Source organism: Muscardinus avellanarius (genome assembly GCF_963383645.1).
Source record: "Muscardinus avellanarius genome assembly, chromosome: 21".
In the NCBI taxonomy this organism is placed as follows: domain Eukaryota; kingdom Metazoa; phylum Chordata; class Mammalia; order Rodentia; family Gliridae; genus Muscardinus; species Muscardinus avellanarius.
In genome coordinates, this window is record NC_137807.1 from 21,371,673 (window position 1) to 21,390,102 (window position 18,430).

Here is an 18,430-nt window from a genome sequence, read left to right on the forward strand (position 1 = left end):
TCAGGAAGCACAGGCCTGTTTCCGCAGTGAGCCGCCCCAGGTGTTCTGCTTGAGAAGCTGCAGGGACCCAGACACCAGCTGGGCTGATGCCCATGACAGCGCCTCAGGGGGGACAGGGAGGAGAGGCCAACACGGAGGAGCCACCAGGCAGAGACGGGGATGCGGTCCTGAGCCAAGGAAGGCCGGGGCCATCGCAGGTGGGGACGATGGGGCCTTTGGAGGAGCCGGCCCTGCGCCTGCGCACCTCAATTCTAGGTTCCAGCCTCCGGCATTGAGAGAAGGCATGTCTACAAGCTGCTTGGTGTGCGGGACTCTTGGGGTGGGTGTCGCTAAGACACAAGGCGCGGGGCTCCTCCTACCTGGTTCTCCTCACCTGGCTGACTGCTGCCCCGCGGCGGCGGGGAGGATTCTGCCAGGAGCTGGTGGCCCAGCCCACCACAGGGCGCCTCCGGGCCTCAGCGCCCCGTCCTGGTCCACCCACTCCTAGCCTCCTAGCAGGCCAGGCCTCGCCGCACCTCTGCAGCCACACCTGGCCACAGCAGGTCCTCTGGGAGGTCAGACTGCGCGCACAGGGAGCCCTGTGGAGCCGCTGGGGGCTTGCTCTTTTAGCAGAGATCTCCCGCCTTAAAGAAAGGCAAGTGCAGCCGGGCGTGGGGGCGCACGCTTGTAATCCCAGCGTTTGGGAGGCTGAGACAGGAGGATCATGGTTCACAGACAGCCTCAGCTACTTAGTGAGGCCCTCCGCAACTCAGTGAGACTCTGTTTCAAAAATAAAAGAATAAAAAATAGGGCAGGGGGTGTAGCTTTAAGGTCGGATGCCCCTGGGTTCCATCCCCAGGCCCACAAAAATAAAAATAAAAATAAAAATAAAATAATAATAATAATAAATAAAGAATAAAAAAGAGGGCTGAGGGTGTAACTCGGAGGTACAATGCCCCTGGGTTCCATCCCAGTACTGCGCGCGTGCGTGTACACACACACACACACACACACACACATTAAGTTAGACACTTAAAGAGTAAACTTTATGTTTGTCTCAATAGACTACTAAAGACGGCACAAGGGGAGGAGGAGAAGGAGGAGGAGGAGGAGGAGGAGGAGGAGCCAGCCATGCACAGGCAAGGGAGGCCCAGTGCCCAGGTGTCCCCGGGAGCCTGGGCCCCTTGGCTGGAGTGCGCTCTCCCTGCAGGCGGCCTCTGCTGGCCCTGGCGCGGGCGCCCTGCCTTGGGAACAGGGATTGCACTGGGGTGGGCCTGGGTTCCTATCCCTGCTGGGCCTGCCCCAGAGCATCACCCCGCACAACCCGTTCCTCTCTTGGGTGCCTGGGCTCTCTCGAATGCCATTGGGGGCTGATAACAAGGGTGGCGGCGCAGCGTGGGAAGAGTCCCCGCCCCCACGGGGCCACAGATGTGACAGGTGAGACATCAGTAAAGCCCAGAGGGGAGCCAGGGCCGCGCCCAGGGAGCCGGGATGAGCCTCCGGTGACTGCTCTTTGAAGGTCCCTGGGCCCCAGGGACAAGCGCTTGGGAGCAGATTATAGCAAGGGGGCTAAGGGACTTGGCATGCAGAGTTTGCAGGAAAGGCTGTAAGCTGGGAGGGCTTCTTGAAGGAGGCGGCCTGGCGCTGAGGCTGCGAATGTGACAGAATGTTCTTCCTCTCAAGAGACACTTGTTTAAGTCCAAGATAAGTGTCTGTCGCTGGAGACACAGCGGCTTAGGTCACAAACGCCATCTCTCCATCCAAGGTTCCAGACTGGGCTTTCCATACTCCAGACACCACCCCCCCCACACACACACACACACCCGGGCTTTCCATACTCCAGACACCACACACACACACACACACACACACACACACACACACACACACCTTTTAGAAGCAAAGTACAAGCCGGGTGTGGTGGCACACACTTGAATTCGAGAGGCTGAGACAGGAGGATCGCAGTTCGTGGACCGTCTCAGCTACTTAATGAGGCCCTTTGCAAATCAGTGAGACCCTGTTTTAAAACTTAAAAAGAGGGGACTTCCGGGAAGATGGCAATGGAGCAAAACGGGGCTTACGAGCCGCTAACAACCAATCTCTATTACCACAAAATCAGCGCCTTTCACAGCCAGAAAACACCATCAGCGGAGAAACAAAAAATGTAATTTTAAAGGACAGAGAAAAAGAGGGCTGGAAAAACGAGACACCAGAAACCAGACCGCAGTGCTGCAGCCGGAGCCGCGGTGTGAAGCGGCGGGCGCCATTTTGCCTTGCAGCACCAGGCTCCAGAGAGGAAGGGAACTCATAACGGAGTTCAGAAACCAGAGAGGAGATACGCCGGCCTCATGCCCGAGATCGCGGCAACAGCGCCTTACTGCTGGCGGCAGCGGTGAGTTCACCGGATGGCACCAGACCAACGCACTCAACAGCCCACCAAGCTCCAGAGAGGAGCGGCGGACAGCGAGCCGAGGTGAGCCGCTGCGGAACAGCCGGGCAGGATTCGGCAGATTTCTCGGCACAGGGAACAGCTAAAGCTCCCAGGGGCTGGGCTCAGTGCACCCTGCAGGGACTCAGAGCAGAGCTCAAAAACAGAAAAGAAATACGCCAGCCTCACGGCCGAGGGCGTGACAGCGGCGCCATATTGCTACCGGTGGTGGCGGCAGCAAATTCACCAAGTCCACGACAGCTCCATCTGCGCACTCAACAGTGAGTCAAATTGCGGCCCCTAGAGGAGAAATCCCAGTACTGTACTCCCAGGGACTTGACCCAGTGGGGGAGTGGTGGTGGCAGAGATATTAAACCATAGGAGAATGCCCAACCTGGCACCCCCCATGGTCTAAAGCAGCCTCGATTGACTCCCTGGGTCTGAGACTCTGTGATACAACCCAGTAAAGGAGTAGTGGTGACTGAGATACCACAGACTCGAGATCCAGAGCACCTTAAGTGAAGTCGTAGTGACCCAAGGGAAGAACCCAGAGAAGGCACAAACTTCTGAAATCATGGGAAAGAGGAATAACAATGGCGCAGTGAATGCCCACAACCCCACAACATCAGAACCTGATAAAACAGAAATTCAGAGGTTTATAGAAGATCAAATCAGGAAAATAACTGTAGAAATAATAGAGGTGTTTCGAAAAGAATTCAGAGAGAGCCAAAGAGAGATAAAGGATGCAATTAATGAAGTAAAGGCCTCAATTCAAAGTACAAACAACCACATGGAGAATAGAATCTCGCTCCTAGAAGATGATCATTCAAAAAATGAACGCATAGTTTCTAATTTAGAAAAAAAAAATTCGACAGCAGGAATCTGACAGTGAAGAAATATGGGCCCATTTTAAGAGAGCTAACCTAAGAATAATTGGAATAGAGGAGGGGAAAGAAGGTGAAACTAAAGGGATCAACAATCTCTTCAAGGAAGTAATAGCAGAAAATTTTCCAAACATAGAGCAAGAGGTCGATACACAGGTCCAGGAAACTTATAGAACTCCCTTTAGACAGGATCGGAGAAGAGGATCCCCACGCCACATAATTGTCAAAATGACCAATGTGGAAGCCAAGCAGAGAATCTTAAAGGCAACAAAAACAAAGGGCCAAGTGACATTCAGAGGCAAGCCAATTAGAATCACTCCAGACTTCCCAAACCAAGTCATGAGAGCCAGAAGGGCTTGGAGTCACATATTCCAAACTCTGAAAGAAAACAACTTCCAGCCAAAAATTTCCTACCCAGCAAAACTTTCTATCAAATTAGATGGAAAAATAAGAAGCTTCCATGACAAACAGAAACTGAAGGAATTTATGTCTTCAAAACCAGCGCTAGAGAAAATACTCAAAGAGATTAACTACAAAGAAGAAATAGGTAACACTCACCAGAACCAGAGAAACAAGATTTTCCATCCAACAGACAACTAAGATTGGTTATCTTTGGAGATTCATTATTTATGTTAGTCTTTTACCTATCTCTAAATTGTATTGTTTGCTTTTATTGTTGCTAATTTTTAGGATTTCTAGCTGGAATATTAATATACCTTCAGATATAGCATTTAGAAATATTTTATCCCATTCTATCAGTAACTTTTAACTCTGTTTACATTGTCTTTGGATATACAATATTTTTTATTTTTTAGGGAGTTTTTATACTCTTCTGTTGCCTGTGCCATTGAAATCATATCCAAGAAATCACTGCCAATTTCAATGTTGTGAGGTTTTATGACCCAGATTTTCTTCTAAAAGTTTATAGTATTAAGATTTATACTTAGGTCTTTTATCTATTTTGAGTTAATATTTGTAAATATGTTAGGTAAGGGTCGAATTTTATTCTTTTTCATGTAATTATTATTTTTCAACAATATTTAGTTAAAAGATTATTATTTCCTCCACCAAATGTTTGTGGAAACCTTGTCAAAAATAACTTGACAATATATGGAAGAATTTATCTCTAGGCTTTTATTTAACTCCAAAGGTTTATATATCTGCCTTTAGAACAGTACTACACTGTTTCAATTATTGTAGCTTTATATGGTTTGAAATCAGAAAATATACATCTTCTAGCTATGTCCTTCTTCGAGATTGTTTTGGGTATCTAGAGTCCATATTCCATATCAAGATAGATTTTTTTCTAAAAAATAAATGTATAATAGTTTCACCTTAAAAAAAGAAAAAAATATCCTCTGGTAAGAAAGAAAACAAAAAGAAATATTGAACTGTTATCTTTTAGTCATCAAAAGCTTGGTATCAGACAAATGAAACTGTTTTGTGAGATTATCATCGTTAATATTGGATAAATTGCTATAAAACTAGATGTCAACCACTAAGCCAAGCATGGGAAGGAGGGATGGGGAGGGAGCGGGGTGGGGATCGGGTAGGGGCTAACTGGGCGATATGTGCATGTATGTCTACAAAAGTATTTTCTTTATACCATTATGATGTATTGCACCAATAAAAAAAAAAACTTAAAAAGAATAAAAAATAGGGCTGGGGGTATAGCTCAGAGGTAGAATGTCCCTGGGTTCCAGCCTTAGTAGCGCAGAAAGAAAGAAAGAAAGGAAGGAAGGAAGGAAGAAAGAAAAGAAGGAAGGAAGGAAGGAAGGAAGGAAGGAAGGAAGGAAGGAAGGAAGGAAGACCGGCCACAATTTTCTCCCAGAAAACAATTTGCTAGAAATAAAGAGAAAACACATGTGGCTGGGCTGTGAGGACTTTGGCGGACAGATAATCCAAGCGGGCCTGGGGAAGTCGGGGTTTTCCGGTTTGGAGGGACGCTGTAACACAGAATGGGTTAAACTGTAATTCTAAAAAACCACGTGTTGAAACCAGATCGCCTCCGCCCTGCCCCCTGGTGGTCATCTCTGAATACTGCAGGAGAAACAGGTGCCACAGAGCAGCCAGGTCAGCCCTGGCCCCACAGAAGCCGGGGTCTCCAAGGAGCCTGGAGTCACAGAAGCCGGGGCCTCCAAGGAGCCTGGCAGCCGGGCTGAGCCCCACGATGTACCACGGCTGCCCCCAGTCTCAGCTCCCCCGCCACCTCCTACCAGAGGCGCGGAAGGACTCCAGGAAGCCCTCTGTTGGAACAAGACCCCTGAACAGACAGAACAATAAAAGCGCAAATCTGTGGCTCCCTGGAACAAGACGGGTCTCACAAGCATCACGCTGGTCACAGGACAGGCAAAATGGATGCTGGGTGGGGCAGTGGGCACGCTTGTCATCCCAGCATTCAGGAGGCTGAGACAGGAGGATTGTGGTTCGCAGACAGCCTCAGCTACTTAGTGAGGCCCTCTGCAACTCAGTGAGACCCCGTTTCAAAATAAAGAATAAAAAATAGGGCTGGGGGTGTAGCTTGGAGGTAGAATGCCCCTGGGTTCCATCCCCAGACCTGCAAGAAAATAATAATAATTATGCCTGAAAGAACACTTATCAAGAGAGTAAAAGACAGCCCACAGAGTGGGAGGTAATATTTGCAAATCATATATCTGATCAGATTCATGTCTGGAGTAAATATAACACATAAATATATGGATCTCAACAACAAACAGTCTGACTCCCCCACAACCGGAGCAGGTTTTAAATGCTTTCCAGGTGACCTCTGCCTTCCTCCCGTGGCACACACAGAGGCCCAAGGAGGATGGGTGAGCCCAGGGCGGCCGCACACACACCTCTGGAGGTCCCAGCACCTCCCAGCCGACGCCCCGGCCTGTGAGGGGACCCTGTCACCCTGCTGTGGCCGTCCTGCCACACACCTGCTTCACCCCACTGCGCAGAGCAGGAAACTGAGGCCTGGGAGGGGGAAGTTTCTTGCCCATGGTCGAAGGCCGGAAGAGACGGACAGACCCAGGACTCAAATGCAGGCTGCGATGCCTCCAGCCACGGCCCAGGCCCTGATCTAATGCGAACACAGACCGCACAACCAAGACAAGACCTAGGAGCGGAGCTGCTGGGACCCCGCCCAGGGCAGCCTTCGCACACAAGGGAGCAAACATCACAAACCAAAAAGCTCATCAGGACAACAGCAGCAATGATACCTATGGTACCAGTAGCACTTATTAAGTGCTTGTTGTATGCTCAGGACGGTCCCAGGCACTTCCTGCATAATCTCCTTGGTCTTGTGAAGGAGATCTCATTATGGCTTCCATTTTGCAGAGGGGACAGCGAGGCCAGAGGTGCGGGTGAGGTCACCCATGGACTTGTCCAGGTCCAGAACCTGGGCCTGCACAAGATCGCACTAAAACACATCCGATCCGTGGTTGGAGCCTGGGTGCACTGGCCCAGGAGCCCACTTTCTATCACAGATGCCAGCGCCTGGGCGCATTACCAAGAGCCGGCCCTACGCACGGTCCACTCCATCCTCACACCGAGCTGAAGAAAAAGGGTCCTGTTTTTCAGCCAAAGTAAATAAGCAGAGCATTCAAAATCTCAAAGAGGCTGGGATTCAAAGCCAAGAATCTGGCCCCCAGAGCCTGTCCTCCTGGCCAGTCCGTGCCCGGTGGCTGGAGTTACTACTCCACTGTTCAAAACCCAGGAGCAAGAAGGCTCTCCCCAACAGAGCCACCAAACACCTCTGCGCGGGGGCCCAGACCCCAGCCGCGATACCAGATTCCCAGACAGCCACTGGAACATCCTCCACCACGCTGGCCCTGGACCGGCCGTGACCCTCCACGGCGCGCGTGTCTACATGGGCGATGCCCGCGGGCTCCACTCCAGCCACGCATGCCACTCACCATTAAAGGCCCGCTCCTCTTCTCCTTGCAAAAGCTGTGGCTCCTCCAGGGGCCCGAGGCCACGGGTGATGCCTGCCGGAGGGGCTGCTCACTATCCTGGGGCGCGTCCCCCTGCACCGCGGCCTGAAACGCAGAACAAAGGCAGGGACTTTACGGGGCACTCTGCCATTTACGGGGAAGATACATCGTGCTTTGAGTCCACTGTGGCAAAAGAGAATATTAAACCACCAGAGATCCCCACCTTAATTCTTTTTTTTTTTTTTTTTTTTTGGTGGTACTGGGGTTCCTGGAAACCCTTCTCCCTCTGGGCTACACTCCCAGACTTTTTTTTTTTTTTTTTAATTTGGAAACAGGGTCTCTTAAGCCAGCGTGGCTGGCTTCGAACCTGCGTGATCCTCCTGTCCCCGCCTCCCAAACGCGGGGATCACAAGCGTGCGCCACCACGCCTGGCTCTGACCTTAATTCTCCAAGGTTACTTGTGGAAGCAGCTTGTCTGAGTTCCAGTGGCCCAGCCTCGGCCACCGTGTGACCCCTTGACCTCTCTGAGCCCCAGTCATCTGGTGAAGGGCACTGAATGGCCACCAGGGGGCAGATGTGCACAGGTCCTGGGCGCCCGGCTAGGCTCACCTGCTCCGGGCCTTCCCTGGCCTGTAAGGGCCCTCCAGAAATGTTAACCAGCCTGATTACTGCCCGTGGCGATTCCTGATCCTCTTTTAACACCCCCTCCCTGCATGCAAACATGTTTGTGCACGCAGAGATACACAGAGACGTGGGGCAGGATCAGCATGGTACCCCTGGTGCATCTAATCTGAATCCTGCCATTTTTCCCCCTACCCAGTTATATAATAGGGAAACAGCCAGGCTGGTAATACCAAATTCCAGAATTTGTGTTTTATACGCCTTGTGCTCTGCACAAAGGAAGACCCAGAGAGGGGAGGTGCCGGCTTCACGTCGCAAAGCACAGCCAAGAGTGAGGCTGGGTGCCTGATCCCTCCCTCACACCCTTTTTCCTTGATGCCCGGGAGACCCTCTGGTCCTGCTGCTGAGCTGGCCGCCCCTTCCCGGAGTTCCCTGTGTGTCCTGGGCCAGCCACGGAGCCTTCCCTGTGCTGCTGGGCCCTTCCCAGCGGGATGTCCCTTCACGCAGTAGCACAACTCACAATAGCCAAATTAGGGAACCGGCCTAGGTGTCCCAACAGATGAATGGATTTCAAGACCTTGGGATATGCACACAACGGGCTTCTGCTCAGCCATGAAGAAGAACGGAATGAGGTCATCTGCAGGGAGATGGACGGAACTAGCGGACATTATGCTAAGTTAAGTGAGATTCACCGGTCACAAGACACGAAGGCTCATATGTTTTCTCCCTTACGTGGCAGCCAGGGAAAAACTGGGACGCAGACAGGCCTCCAGACAGAGGAGAAGGCCTAGTGGCGCGATAGAGGGGTCCTACGGGAGGGAGACTCCACGAAGGAGATATTTTAATATTCAACGATGTATGTATGCAAAATTATCAAGCCGACCTCAGCGTCGTGCGCGTAGAGAGGGAGGGAGGGCTCACCGAGTGCTGCGTGCACGGAAGTCCTCAACACTCCGAACTCCATCACGATACGTGATTACAGTGCACCAATAAATATGTCCATCCACATCAAATTCTCAGGGCGCTGGGACTCTAGACTCACAAACCTCACGGTTCGTCAGCGTCCCCTCCGCAGCGCGGGATCCTCTCCGACCCACCCGCCTAGACCAGGCCTCCCATTCCTCCTCGCCCCGCCCCGCCCCGTGGTGTGCTGGGCCCTTGGGTGCTCCCGCGCGCTGCCCTTCTCCCTGCAGCACACCTGGCAAGCCTCACACCCCGCCCCAAGTCAAATCACAGCAGATAGAGGGCAAGATGGAGGAGATAAGTCTCCAGGACCTTGATGAGGGAACGGGTTTCTTAGGTCAACTAAAAGTGTAAGCAACCAAAGAAATGTAGATTAAATGGATGTCGTCAGGATTAAAAATGCTTGTGCCGCCGGATGTAGTGGCGCACGCTTATAACCCCCGCGCATGCTTGTAACCCCCACGCTTGGGAGGCAGAGACAGGAGGACCGCGCAGGTTTGAAGCCAGCTGCGCTGGCTTAAGAGACCCTGTTTCCAAATAAAAAAGTATAAAATAGGTCTAGGAGTGTAGCCCGGAGGGCTTCCAGGAACCCCAGTACCGCCAAAAAAAAAAAAAAAAAAAAAAAAAAAAAATGCTTGTGCCTCAAAGAACATTGAGAGTGAGAAGACAGCCCACAGAAAGGGAAAAGACTTCTGCAAACCATGTCTCACATCCACAGAATATACTTGCATCCAGAATATATAAAGAGCAACGACCACTCAATATAACAAGCAACCCAGTTTAAAGATGAACGGAAGACCTGGATAGGCATTTCCCCAAAGAATGTATGCAAAGGGCCAATAAGCGCATGAACACTTGTACATCAATAACTAAGGGAAACGCAGGTGGAAACCAGATGAAACCCCACCAGGATGGCTATCTTTAAAAACAGCGTTGGAGCCTGCCTGCCGGTGGCTCAGTCCTGGGATCCCAGGACTTGGGAGGCTGAGACAGGAGGGTCCCAGGAGGTAGCATTCTACTTCTGACGTATATCCTCAGCCCTTTTTATTTTTTATTTTGAAAACAGGGTCTTGCTAAATTGCTGAGGGCTTTGCTAAGTCACGGAGGCTGGCTTCGAACCTGCAACCCTCCCGTCTCAGCCTCCCAAGTAAAGGATGACAGGCTTGCACCGCTGCGCCTGGCTCCTGGTCCTTTTTATGTAGAGAAAGGGTCTTGCTGAGTTGCCCGGGCTGTCCTCGAATTTTCCAACCTCCTGCCTCAGCCTCCCAAATTGCTGGGGTTACAGCCACTGCCGCCACCATTGGTTTTTACTCTTTTTTTTTTTTTTTTTTTTTTTTTTTGCGGGTCTAGGGGTGGAACCCAGGGGCATTCGACCTCCGAGCTACACCTCCTGCTCTATTTTTTATTCTTTATATTGAAACCGGGTCTCACTGAGTTGCAGAGGGCCTCGCTAAGTAGCTGAGGCTGTCCGCAAACCGCGATCCTCCAGGTCTCAGCCTCCCGAATGCTGGGGTTACAAGCGTGCGCCACCACGCCCGGCTCACTTTTTTTTTTTTTTTTTTTTTTATAACCCTAGAGGGTTTGAATTTTCAACCACCCAACACTTTGTACTTCTGTACTGACGGTTGTTCTGTTTGGGGTTTTGGCTTGTGTTTTTTTTGTGTTTGTTTGTTTTTTATTTTTTGCTACTGGAGAATGCATTCAGGGCACTCTACCTCCAAGCTACACCCCCAGCCCTATTTTCCTTTTTATTTTGAAACGGGGTCTCGCTAAATTGCTGAAGCTGCCTCAAACCTGGGGCCCACCTGCCTCAGCTTCCCGAGTACAAGGGTTTTAGGTGTGTGCCACCAAGCCTGGGTTAAAAAAAAAAAAAAAAATCCAGAATCAAAGATCTTTGTGCAGGAGAGGGCAGAAGCGGGAAGCTGGCCCAAGGCCCGCGGGTCCCCTTGGTGAGAAAACAGATCCCCTGGCGCCCGCGAGCTCCGGCCGGGGTCCAAGGCCGGGCGGGGACGGCCGCTCCCTCTGCTGCAGGTCCCCGAGAGGCGCCGGCCACCGGTCAGGGTCTCATTTCCAAGCCCTCTCCCCTCTCCCGGGGTTCCCATAATAATAACAACCCGGGTTGGGGCAGGTGAGGCCCTCCACAGGTGGACCCCGGGCTGCTGGCGGGTCCGTGGTCATCGCAGGTCAACCCAGGTCCAGAGGCTGAGGATGCAGGAAGGGGAGAGTGCCTGCTTCCCACGCAGGGGGCGGGGCGGGATGGAGTTCAAAGGTCAAGGGTGGGGATGCTGCGCGTGCGCAGAGGAGGCTGGCCCGCGGGTCGTCTCCAGGGGGACCGCAGGTTCAAAGCCCAGCGCCACCACTTGGCCCTGCCTGCCTGGCTAGAGGGACTCTACACACATCAACCCTCCTGGGTCATGGCCACAGTGCCCTGTGCCAGGCTGGACCTCCGTTCTTCCTTACAGAGGACGCAGGGAACTCAGCTCAGGAGGAAAACATGGCTGCTTTTAATTTTTTTTCTTTATTTCATTTTTATTTGTTTGCTTATTTATTTATTTATTTGCTTATTTATATATTTATTTATTTACTTATTTATATATTTATTCTGGTACTGGCGATTGAACCCCCAGGTCACCCTATACATAAAACAGGGCTGAGCTACACCCTCAGCCCTATTTTATGTATTTATTTTTTTTTTTTTTAGTTTTGAGCCAGGGTCTCACTAAGTTGCAGAGGGCCTCCCTGAGTTGCTGAGGCTGGCCTCGGATCTGCGAGCCTCCTGTCTCAGCCTCCCAAGTACTGGGATTATCTGGCTGACCGAGGCTGCTGCTTTTAAGCACTCGGACTGCACGGCGGATAGATCGTATCCCCCGAGGTGCTAGTGCTGAAACTGAACCCCAGGGAGGGCGGCTGAGGTGGGACGGGCCCTGGCTGGCTGAACTCTCACACATGCTCAGTCAGCCCCCTCCCCTCCCCACCCCAGGCCAGGCCCTTTCCACCTCCAGCCTCCCGGCGTGCGAGGCCCCAGGGAAGGCCCTGACCTCCCATTCACACACAGTGGCGGTGGGACATGTGGCGTGCATACAGCAGGTGCTCCATTAAAGCTACACTGACACCTGTCATCAGCGTTCAGGGCTGGCGGTTTGGAGCTGGCAGCCCGCGGGCTGGATGGAGCCAGCGGCCGAGGTCTCTTTAGACCCAACAGCATTTTTTTATGTTTTTTTATTTTTTTTTTTTAGTAAGTGGCCCTCATTTCCAAATGGGGGGATTACTCATCAAAATTTAGGTTTCTAGATTCTCCTGCCAGCTGAGGTCTGGTGTCTCAGCACCACCGTTCCCCCGTATCAAGAACCAGCCACACCAGGCAGGGTGGCGCGGGCCTGTAATCCCGGCACTTGGGAGGCTGAGACGGGAGGATTGCAGACTCCAGGCCAGCCTCAGCCATTTTGGGAGACTTTCAGCAACTTAGTGAGACACTGTTTCAAAATAAAATTTAAAAAAAAAAATATATATATATATATATTTAGATGGCTGGAGACTTATTTCAGAAGTAGAATGCCTCTGGCTTCAAGCCGCAGTTCCACAAGGAAAGAGAGAAAAGCAGAAGCAGCCAGAACCAAGCGGCAGCTGCCCCGCTTCAGAGAACGTGAGCCCTCCCGTACCCCGGTCCCGACCACTCCCTCGCGCCCCACAGCTAACAATGGGCCTGTGCGGTCCACACGAACCTGAGCTTGAGACCCAGGGCCTAGACGCCTCACCCAGCTTCAACAAGATTGAAAGACAACTCACCTGGCAACTGTCTTGAATCCACGGCTCCCAGCGGATGGTCTCTGAACTCTCTGCGGGGAGGCTGAGCCTCCCTCTGGACAGCCTCCTCTGCCTGGCCTCCTGCATGACGAACAGGCCCTCCCGGATCTGGGCCGGGGGACCCTTCTCTGAGCACGCCCTCTTGATGTCCAGCGATGCCCTTCCACCGTTGCGCGGGGGGCCGCCCCACAGGCCCACACTCTCCTGCGCCGTGGGTTTCCCGGAGGCCCCTCTGGTGCGGTCCACGGGGGGCGACTCGGGGGACACTCTCGCCGCCGCCGTGGCCGGATCCTCCCGCCCTGCGGGTGTAGACGCCGCGGGGTGGTTCTGATACTTCGCACCGGGCTGTTTACCAGCAAAGGCCTTGTCTCCGTCTTCTGCGGCTCCAAGGACTCTCTTCACGGGAGCGAGGCCCGGGGAGGCCGAAGGCTGTTTTTCAAGGGGAGCAGGGTGTGGCAGGGCCCATAGGGGAGAGCCGGGCTTGCTGGCTGCAGCCGGCACAGGGGACTCCGCCGGCGGCTTGCCCGGGCCGGAGGTGGATGCCCAGGGGACTTCGGCCACGCTGGCCCGCTTCCAGAGACCCACTGCCTTGGGCTCGTCCCTGGGGCTCCGGCTTCCCGATACCGCCCTGCCCGGCTCGGCGCTGGGGCTGCCGGAGACTTTGGCCGACTGCTCCTTGTATTCGGCCATCAGGGCGTCGATGTCCAGGACGCTGGAGCGGTAGCCATCTCTCGTTTTCCCTGGGTAGGTCTCGCTGGCCACGTCCGTCTTCCTTCTGACCAGCAGGTGGCTGGCTTTCGGGCGAGCCTTCGGGGTGGGAGCGCGGCCGTCGGGGGTCAGCCTATCACCTCCATCCTTGCAGTCCTTAGGAAAATCCTCGCCGTCTCCTGACCCCCGATGGGTGCGTAAGGCGTCCACGTCGATGATCCTCTTGCCGGAAGGGTCCAGAATGCCGTCCCTAAAGGCGGGCTTTGGCGCTTTGGGAATGGCTCTCACCTTTTCGGGCTCTCTTTCCTGAGCCCAGCTTTTGCTGCCCACAGATGCCGGGACCTCTTCCTGGTTGGGAGAAACCAAAGCAGCCCGGAAAGAAGGAGGGGATGATGGCGGGTCCGTTTTTCTAGAATGTTCCGGCAAGTTCTCGGGCCCAGGCTTAACGATACTTTTTGCCTTTTGAATATCAGGTATCTGATAAGTCACCGCAAAAAACGTCGCCTTGGGTTCTGCGGGTGACTCCGGCTTCGCCACTGCGGGCGTCCGGCCCTGCGCAGCACCTGGGGTCACCTGCTGGGTGTCCCCCCGACTGTGGGGCGGTGGGGGTTTGGCTAACGCGCTGGCCGCGGGGGCTGCGGCGGTCGGGGACCCCGCCTGTCTCTGCTCGGCTTTTCCAGAGTTTTCCGTGAGAAGGAAGCTGAATGTGTCGAATTTCACGTCGTGGGGTAAAGTCCTCCGTCTCCACCTGTCCAATCTCACGTCGCCGGGGCTGGATTTCCGCATCCTGACTTCAGGCTCGGGCCTCGGGCCGCCCTGGCCGGCAGCCGTGAGGGGGCCTTTCTGCCCAGAGAGCCCTTCTGCGTGAGCCCAAGCTCGGGGGCTGGACAGTGCATCCTTGGCCCTGGTGGGGGGGTCCAGAGGGCACCCCCACGCAGGATCCCTTTCCGCCGCCGAAATGTAGACCCCGGCCTTGTTCCCGACGCCCTCGGGTCCCTGGCGCTGGGCCTCCCAGCCAGCAGTCCTGGCAGTGGCCTCGGGGGTCCCCGGCTCTTCCCTGCCCACCACGGTGGCTCTAAGCCTGCAGGCCACGGCCCCGTCCGTCCATCTCGGTGATGGGCAGCTGCCCCTGGCAGTGTCCTTCGGCTCTTGGGGGTCAATCTTGGGGCTGCCGGCCTCCTGCCCTCGAGCTTCCCAAATCAAGCTGGCCCTCTGGACGGACCCCGCCGGGCTCTCCGGGCTGCTCCCCAGCTCGGCGGCCGGGGCCTCCAGGGACAGCTGCCGCCCCTGCAGCGAGAACCGGGACCTGCGGAGCGTCATGGCCTTGGCCTCGGGCGCCGTGGAGACGGCCTCGCTGTGCGCACGCTCACCCACCGCCTGCACGATGTCGAACTTGGGCTGGACCCTCTGCACCCTGGGAGGATTCCCCGGCTGTTTCTGGACGGGGTCTTGGCTGTGTTTTTCACCGACAGGGTACTTTCCCGAGACGGGCGTGTGATGCTGTCTGGGCTCGTCGTCAGAAAGGGCAGCCCGTCCCAGTTTCCCTGGCTCGGGGTTTTCGGGGCGCCTGGGGCTCTCTTTCTGGAGGGTGGTCAGTTCCGGTGGCTCCTTTCCCAGCCACGAGCCCTTCTCGGGCCGGGGCCTGCGCTCCGAGTCGGCGGCTTCGGCCGCCTCGCGCGGGGGTGTGGTTGAGAGACAGCGTCCCGACTGCTCAGCCACCGTGTGCCTCTCCACGTGATGTTCGAAGACCGTGGCCCACACGGTCTGGAAGCTTCCGTCGTCGTCTGGAGTGACGTCGGAAGGGCTCGGGGTCCCCACCGAGCCGGACCTCCGACAGCCGCCGGCTTTGTGGTTGAAGCCGTCTTTGCACTCAGTCAGCCTGGGCTTCTGGGGTTTTATTCCAGGCTTCCAGGGGCTTCTTGGGGAAGTTGTTCCGTGCAGAACGTGCCCTATCTTTTGCTGAAAAAAAAAAAAAATAAGCAAAGAAGCCAATGTTGGAGGATTCAAAAATAGAAAGGAAGAGGCCGGGTGATGGAAAAGGCCGATTGAGCCGGGCGTGGCGGCGTACGCTTGTAATCCCAGCATTTGGGAGGCTGAGACGGGAGGATTGCGGTTCACGGACAGCCTCAGCTACTGAGTGAGGCCCTCTGCAACTCAGTGAGACCCTGTTGGAAAATAAAGAATAAACAATAGGGCAGAGGATATAGCTCAGAGGTCAAATGCCCCTGGGTTCCATCCCCAGACCCGCAAAAAAAAGAAAAGGCCAATTGAATCATTAAAACGCCAAGAGTATCCAGTGTCGAGGGGCATCTACCTCCGAGCTACATACACCCAGTTCTATTTTTTTCTTTCTTTTTTATTTTATTATTATATTTTTGTGGTACTAGGGATTGAACCCAAGAGTATTCTAACTCTGAGCTATATTCCCAGCCCTATTTTTTACTTTTTTTTTTTTTTTTTTTTTTTTTTTTTTGCAGTACTGGGGATAGAACCCGGGGCATTTTACCTTCAAGCTACACCCCCTGACCTATTTTTCTTCTTTATTTTTGTTATTTTTTTGTGTGTGTGGTACTGGGGTTCCTGGAAACCCTTCTACCCCCGGGCTACACTCCCAGACCTATTTTTATATTTTTATTTGGAAACAGGGTCTCTTAAGCCAGCGTGGCTAGCTTCGAACCAGCGCGATCCTCCTGTCTCCACCTCCCGAGCACGGGGATGACAAGCGTGCGCCACCACGCCCGGCTTCTTCTTTATTTTGAAACAGGTTCTCGCTGAGTTGCAGAGGGCCTCCCTAAGTAGCTGAGGCTGTCCGTGAACCGCGATCCCCCCATCCCAGCCTCCGAGTGCTGAGATTACAAGCGTCCAACGCCATGCCTGGTTCCGGTTCATTTTTAAAGGCTGGATATCTATGCGCATGTGTGTATAGATGTGTCTAAAGACAAACGATCTGAAGGGAAAAAACACGTCCAGCTGTAAACAAGACAAGGAGGATGGAAGGATGTGAACCAAGCACTGGGGATACTTTTTAAAAACTGCATAAGCTTCTCAAAACACACACACACACACACACACACACACACACACACACACGGTGAAGCGGTTCTACCCTGGCGATCTGCTCAAAAGCAAAAACCTTACAAGTCCCCACACATCCCTGCCCACGAACGCTCACGGCAGCTTCGTTTCCAAATGCCCCGCGGCAAAAGGCAAAGGGACACACGGTGGTCCACGCGTGAGACACACCCGGCGCTCGGCAAAAGAAGGGGCGAACCCCCGGCACACGCCGTGTCCGATAGCTGTGAGAAACAGCCGGAGCCACTGATACCAGAAAATGTAAACAAAGCTAGTGTCCCAAGAATGCAGATCGGCGGCCGCGGCCGGGAGGACGGTCCCAGAGAGGCAGGAGGACGGCCTGTGGGTGATACAGATGTGGGCCCCTGACCGCCTCACCTGTGCACACCTGGAGAAGCCCTCCGCGCCCGTGCTTAAATGTGTCCTTTATGTGTGTCTAGTGTACTCATTAAAGCTGTGTGTGTGTGTGTGTGTGTGTGTGTGTGTGTGTGTGTGTGTTAGTTACTGGGGATTGAATCCAGGGGCATGAGATCTCTGAACCACACCCGTGGTGCTATTTTATTTTGTCCTTGTACTTTGAAACAGTCTCACTAAGCTACAGAGGGCCTTGCTAAGTTGCTGAGGCTGGCCTTGAACCTGTGCGATCCTCCTGTCTCAGCCTCCCAAGCACAGGGATTAGAAGCATAGGCCAACACGCCATGCTTAAAGTACCCCCCCCCCAGTACTGGGGATTAAACTCAGCAGCATTCTACCTTTGAGCTATAACCCCCCAGCCCTATTTTTTTTTTTTAAATAGGGTATCACTAAGTTGCAGAGGGCCTCTCTAAGCTGCTGAAGCTGGCCTTGAACCAGTGATCCTCTTCTCCTGTCGCAGCCTCCCAAGTATAGGGATTATAAGTATGTGCCACTGCACCTGGCTTAAAGCTTTTTTTTTTTAAATATTAAAACTGGCTGGGCGTGGTGGCGCACGCTTGTAATCCCCGCGCTTGGGAGGCTGAGACAGGAGGATCGCACGGGTTCGAAGGCAGCCTCAGCTACTTAGTGAGGCTCTCAGCAACTTAGTGAGACCCTGTTTCCAAATAAAATAGAAAATAGGTCTGGGAGTGTAGCCCGGGGATAGAAAGCCCCTGGGTTCTACCCACTATACCACAAATTAATTAATTAATTAATTTAAAAAACCGCAGAAGGCATCAACTGCAAACCAGCTATACTCAGTAAGTTATTTTGCAAGCATTTTTCTTATTAAACAGATGAAATGAAAATACTTTTTAGGCACTGGATGCCTCTGCTTTTCTTATTTCTTTCTAATACTGCTGGGAGGTAAATCAGGGGAGTAAGAATGAGAACAAGGGAACTCGAGGAAGTTTTAATCAACATCTTAAACCTAAAGTTTTGGTCTCAATAAAGCAAGAACTCAAGCCGGGGTCAGTGGTGCACACCTGCAATCCCGGTACTTAGGGGAGCGGGGCTGAGACTGAAGGATCACAGGTTTGAGGCCAGCCTCAGCAACACAAGGAGATCCTATTTCAAAATAAAAAACAAGCCGGGTATGGTGGCGCACGCTTGTAATCCCAGTACTTGGGAGACTGAGACAGGAGGATCGCAGGTTTGTGGCCAGCCTCAGCAACTTATGAGGCCTTGTTTCACAACAAAGAAAAAAGCCAGCCAGGTGTGGTGGCACGCTTGTAATCCCCACGCGTGGGAGGTGGAGACAGGAGGATCATGCAGGTTCGAAGCCAGCCTTCTTGGCTTAAGAGACCCTGTTTCCAAATTTTAAAAAATATATAAAAATAGGTCTGGGATTGTAGCCTGGAGGTAGAAGGGTTCCATCCCCAGTACCACCAAAAAAATATAAAAAAAAAAAAAAAGAAGAAAGCTGGGCATGGTGGCGCATGCCAGTTATCCAGTACTTAGAAGGCTGAAAAAGGAGGATCGCAGTTTGCGGATAGCTTCAACTACGACTTAGTGAGACCCTTTGCAACTCAGTGAGACCCTGTTTCCAAATAAAGAATAAAAAATAGGGCTGGGGGTGTCGCTCAGAGGTAGACTGCCCC

The 18,430-nt window shown here is 53.1% G+C and overlaps 1 protein-coding gene across 1 annotated transcript in view; it reads right to left on the minus strand.

The window, feature by feature from the left end:
- Positions 1-18,430, minus strand: part of LOC308278172 (uncharacterized protein KIAA1671-like) — a gene marked incomplete at both ends in the record, with an annotated part of 19,108 nt that continues 678 nt past the window's right edge. The window contains 6 exons of the mRNA XM_080717798.1: positions 1-102; positions 360-419; positions 516-602; positions 6,213-6,428; positions 7,191-7,313; positions 12,579-15,263. Coding sequence (XP_080573924.1) covers positions 1-102; positions 360-419; positions 516-602; positions 6,213-6,428; positions 7,191-7,313; positions 12,579-15,263 — 3,273 coding nt within the window. The remainder of the gene's footprint in view (positions 103-359; positions 420-515; positions 603-6,212; positions 6,429-7,190; positions 7,314-12,578; positions 15,264-18,430) is intronic.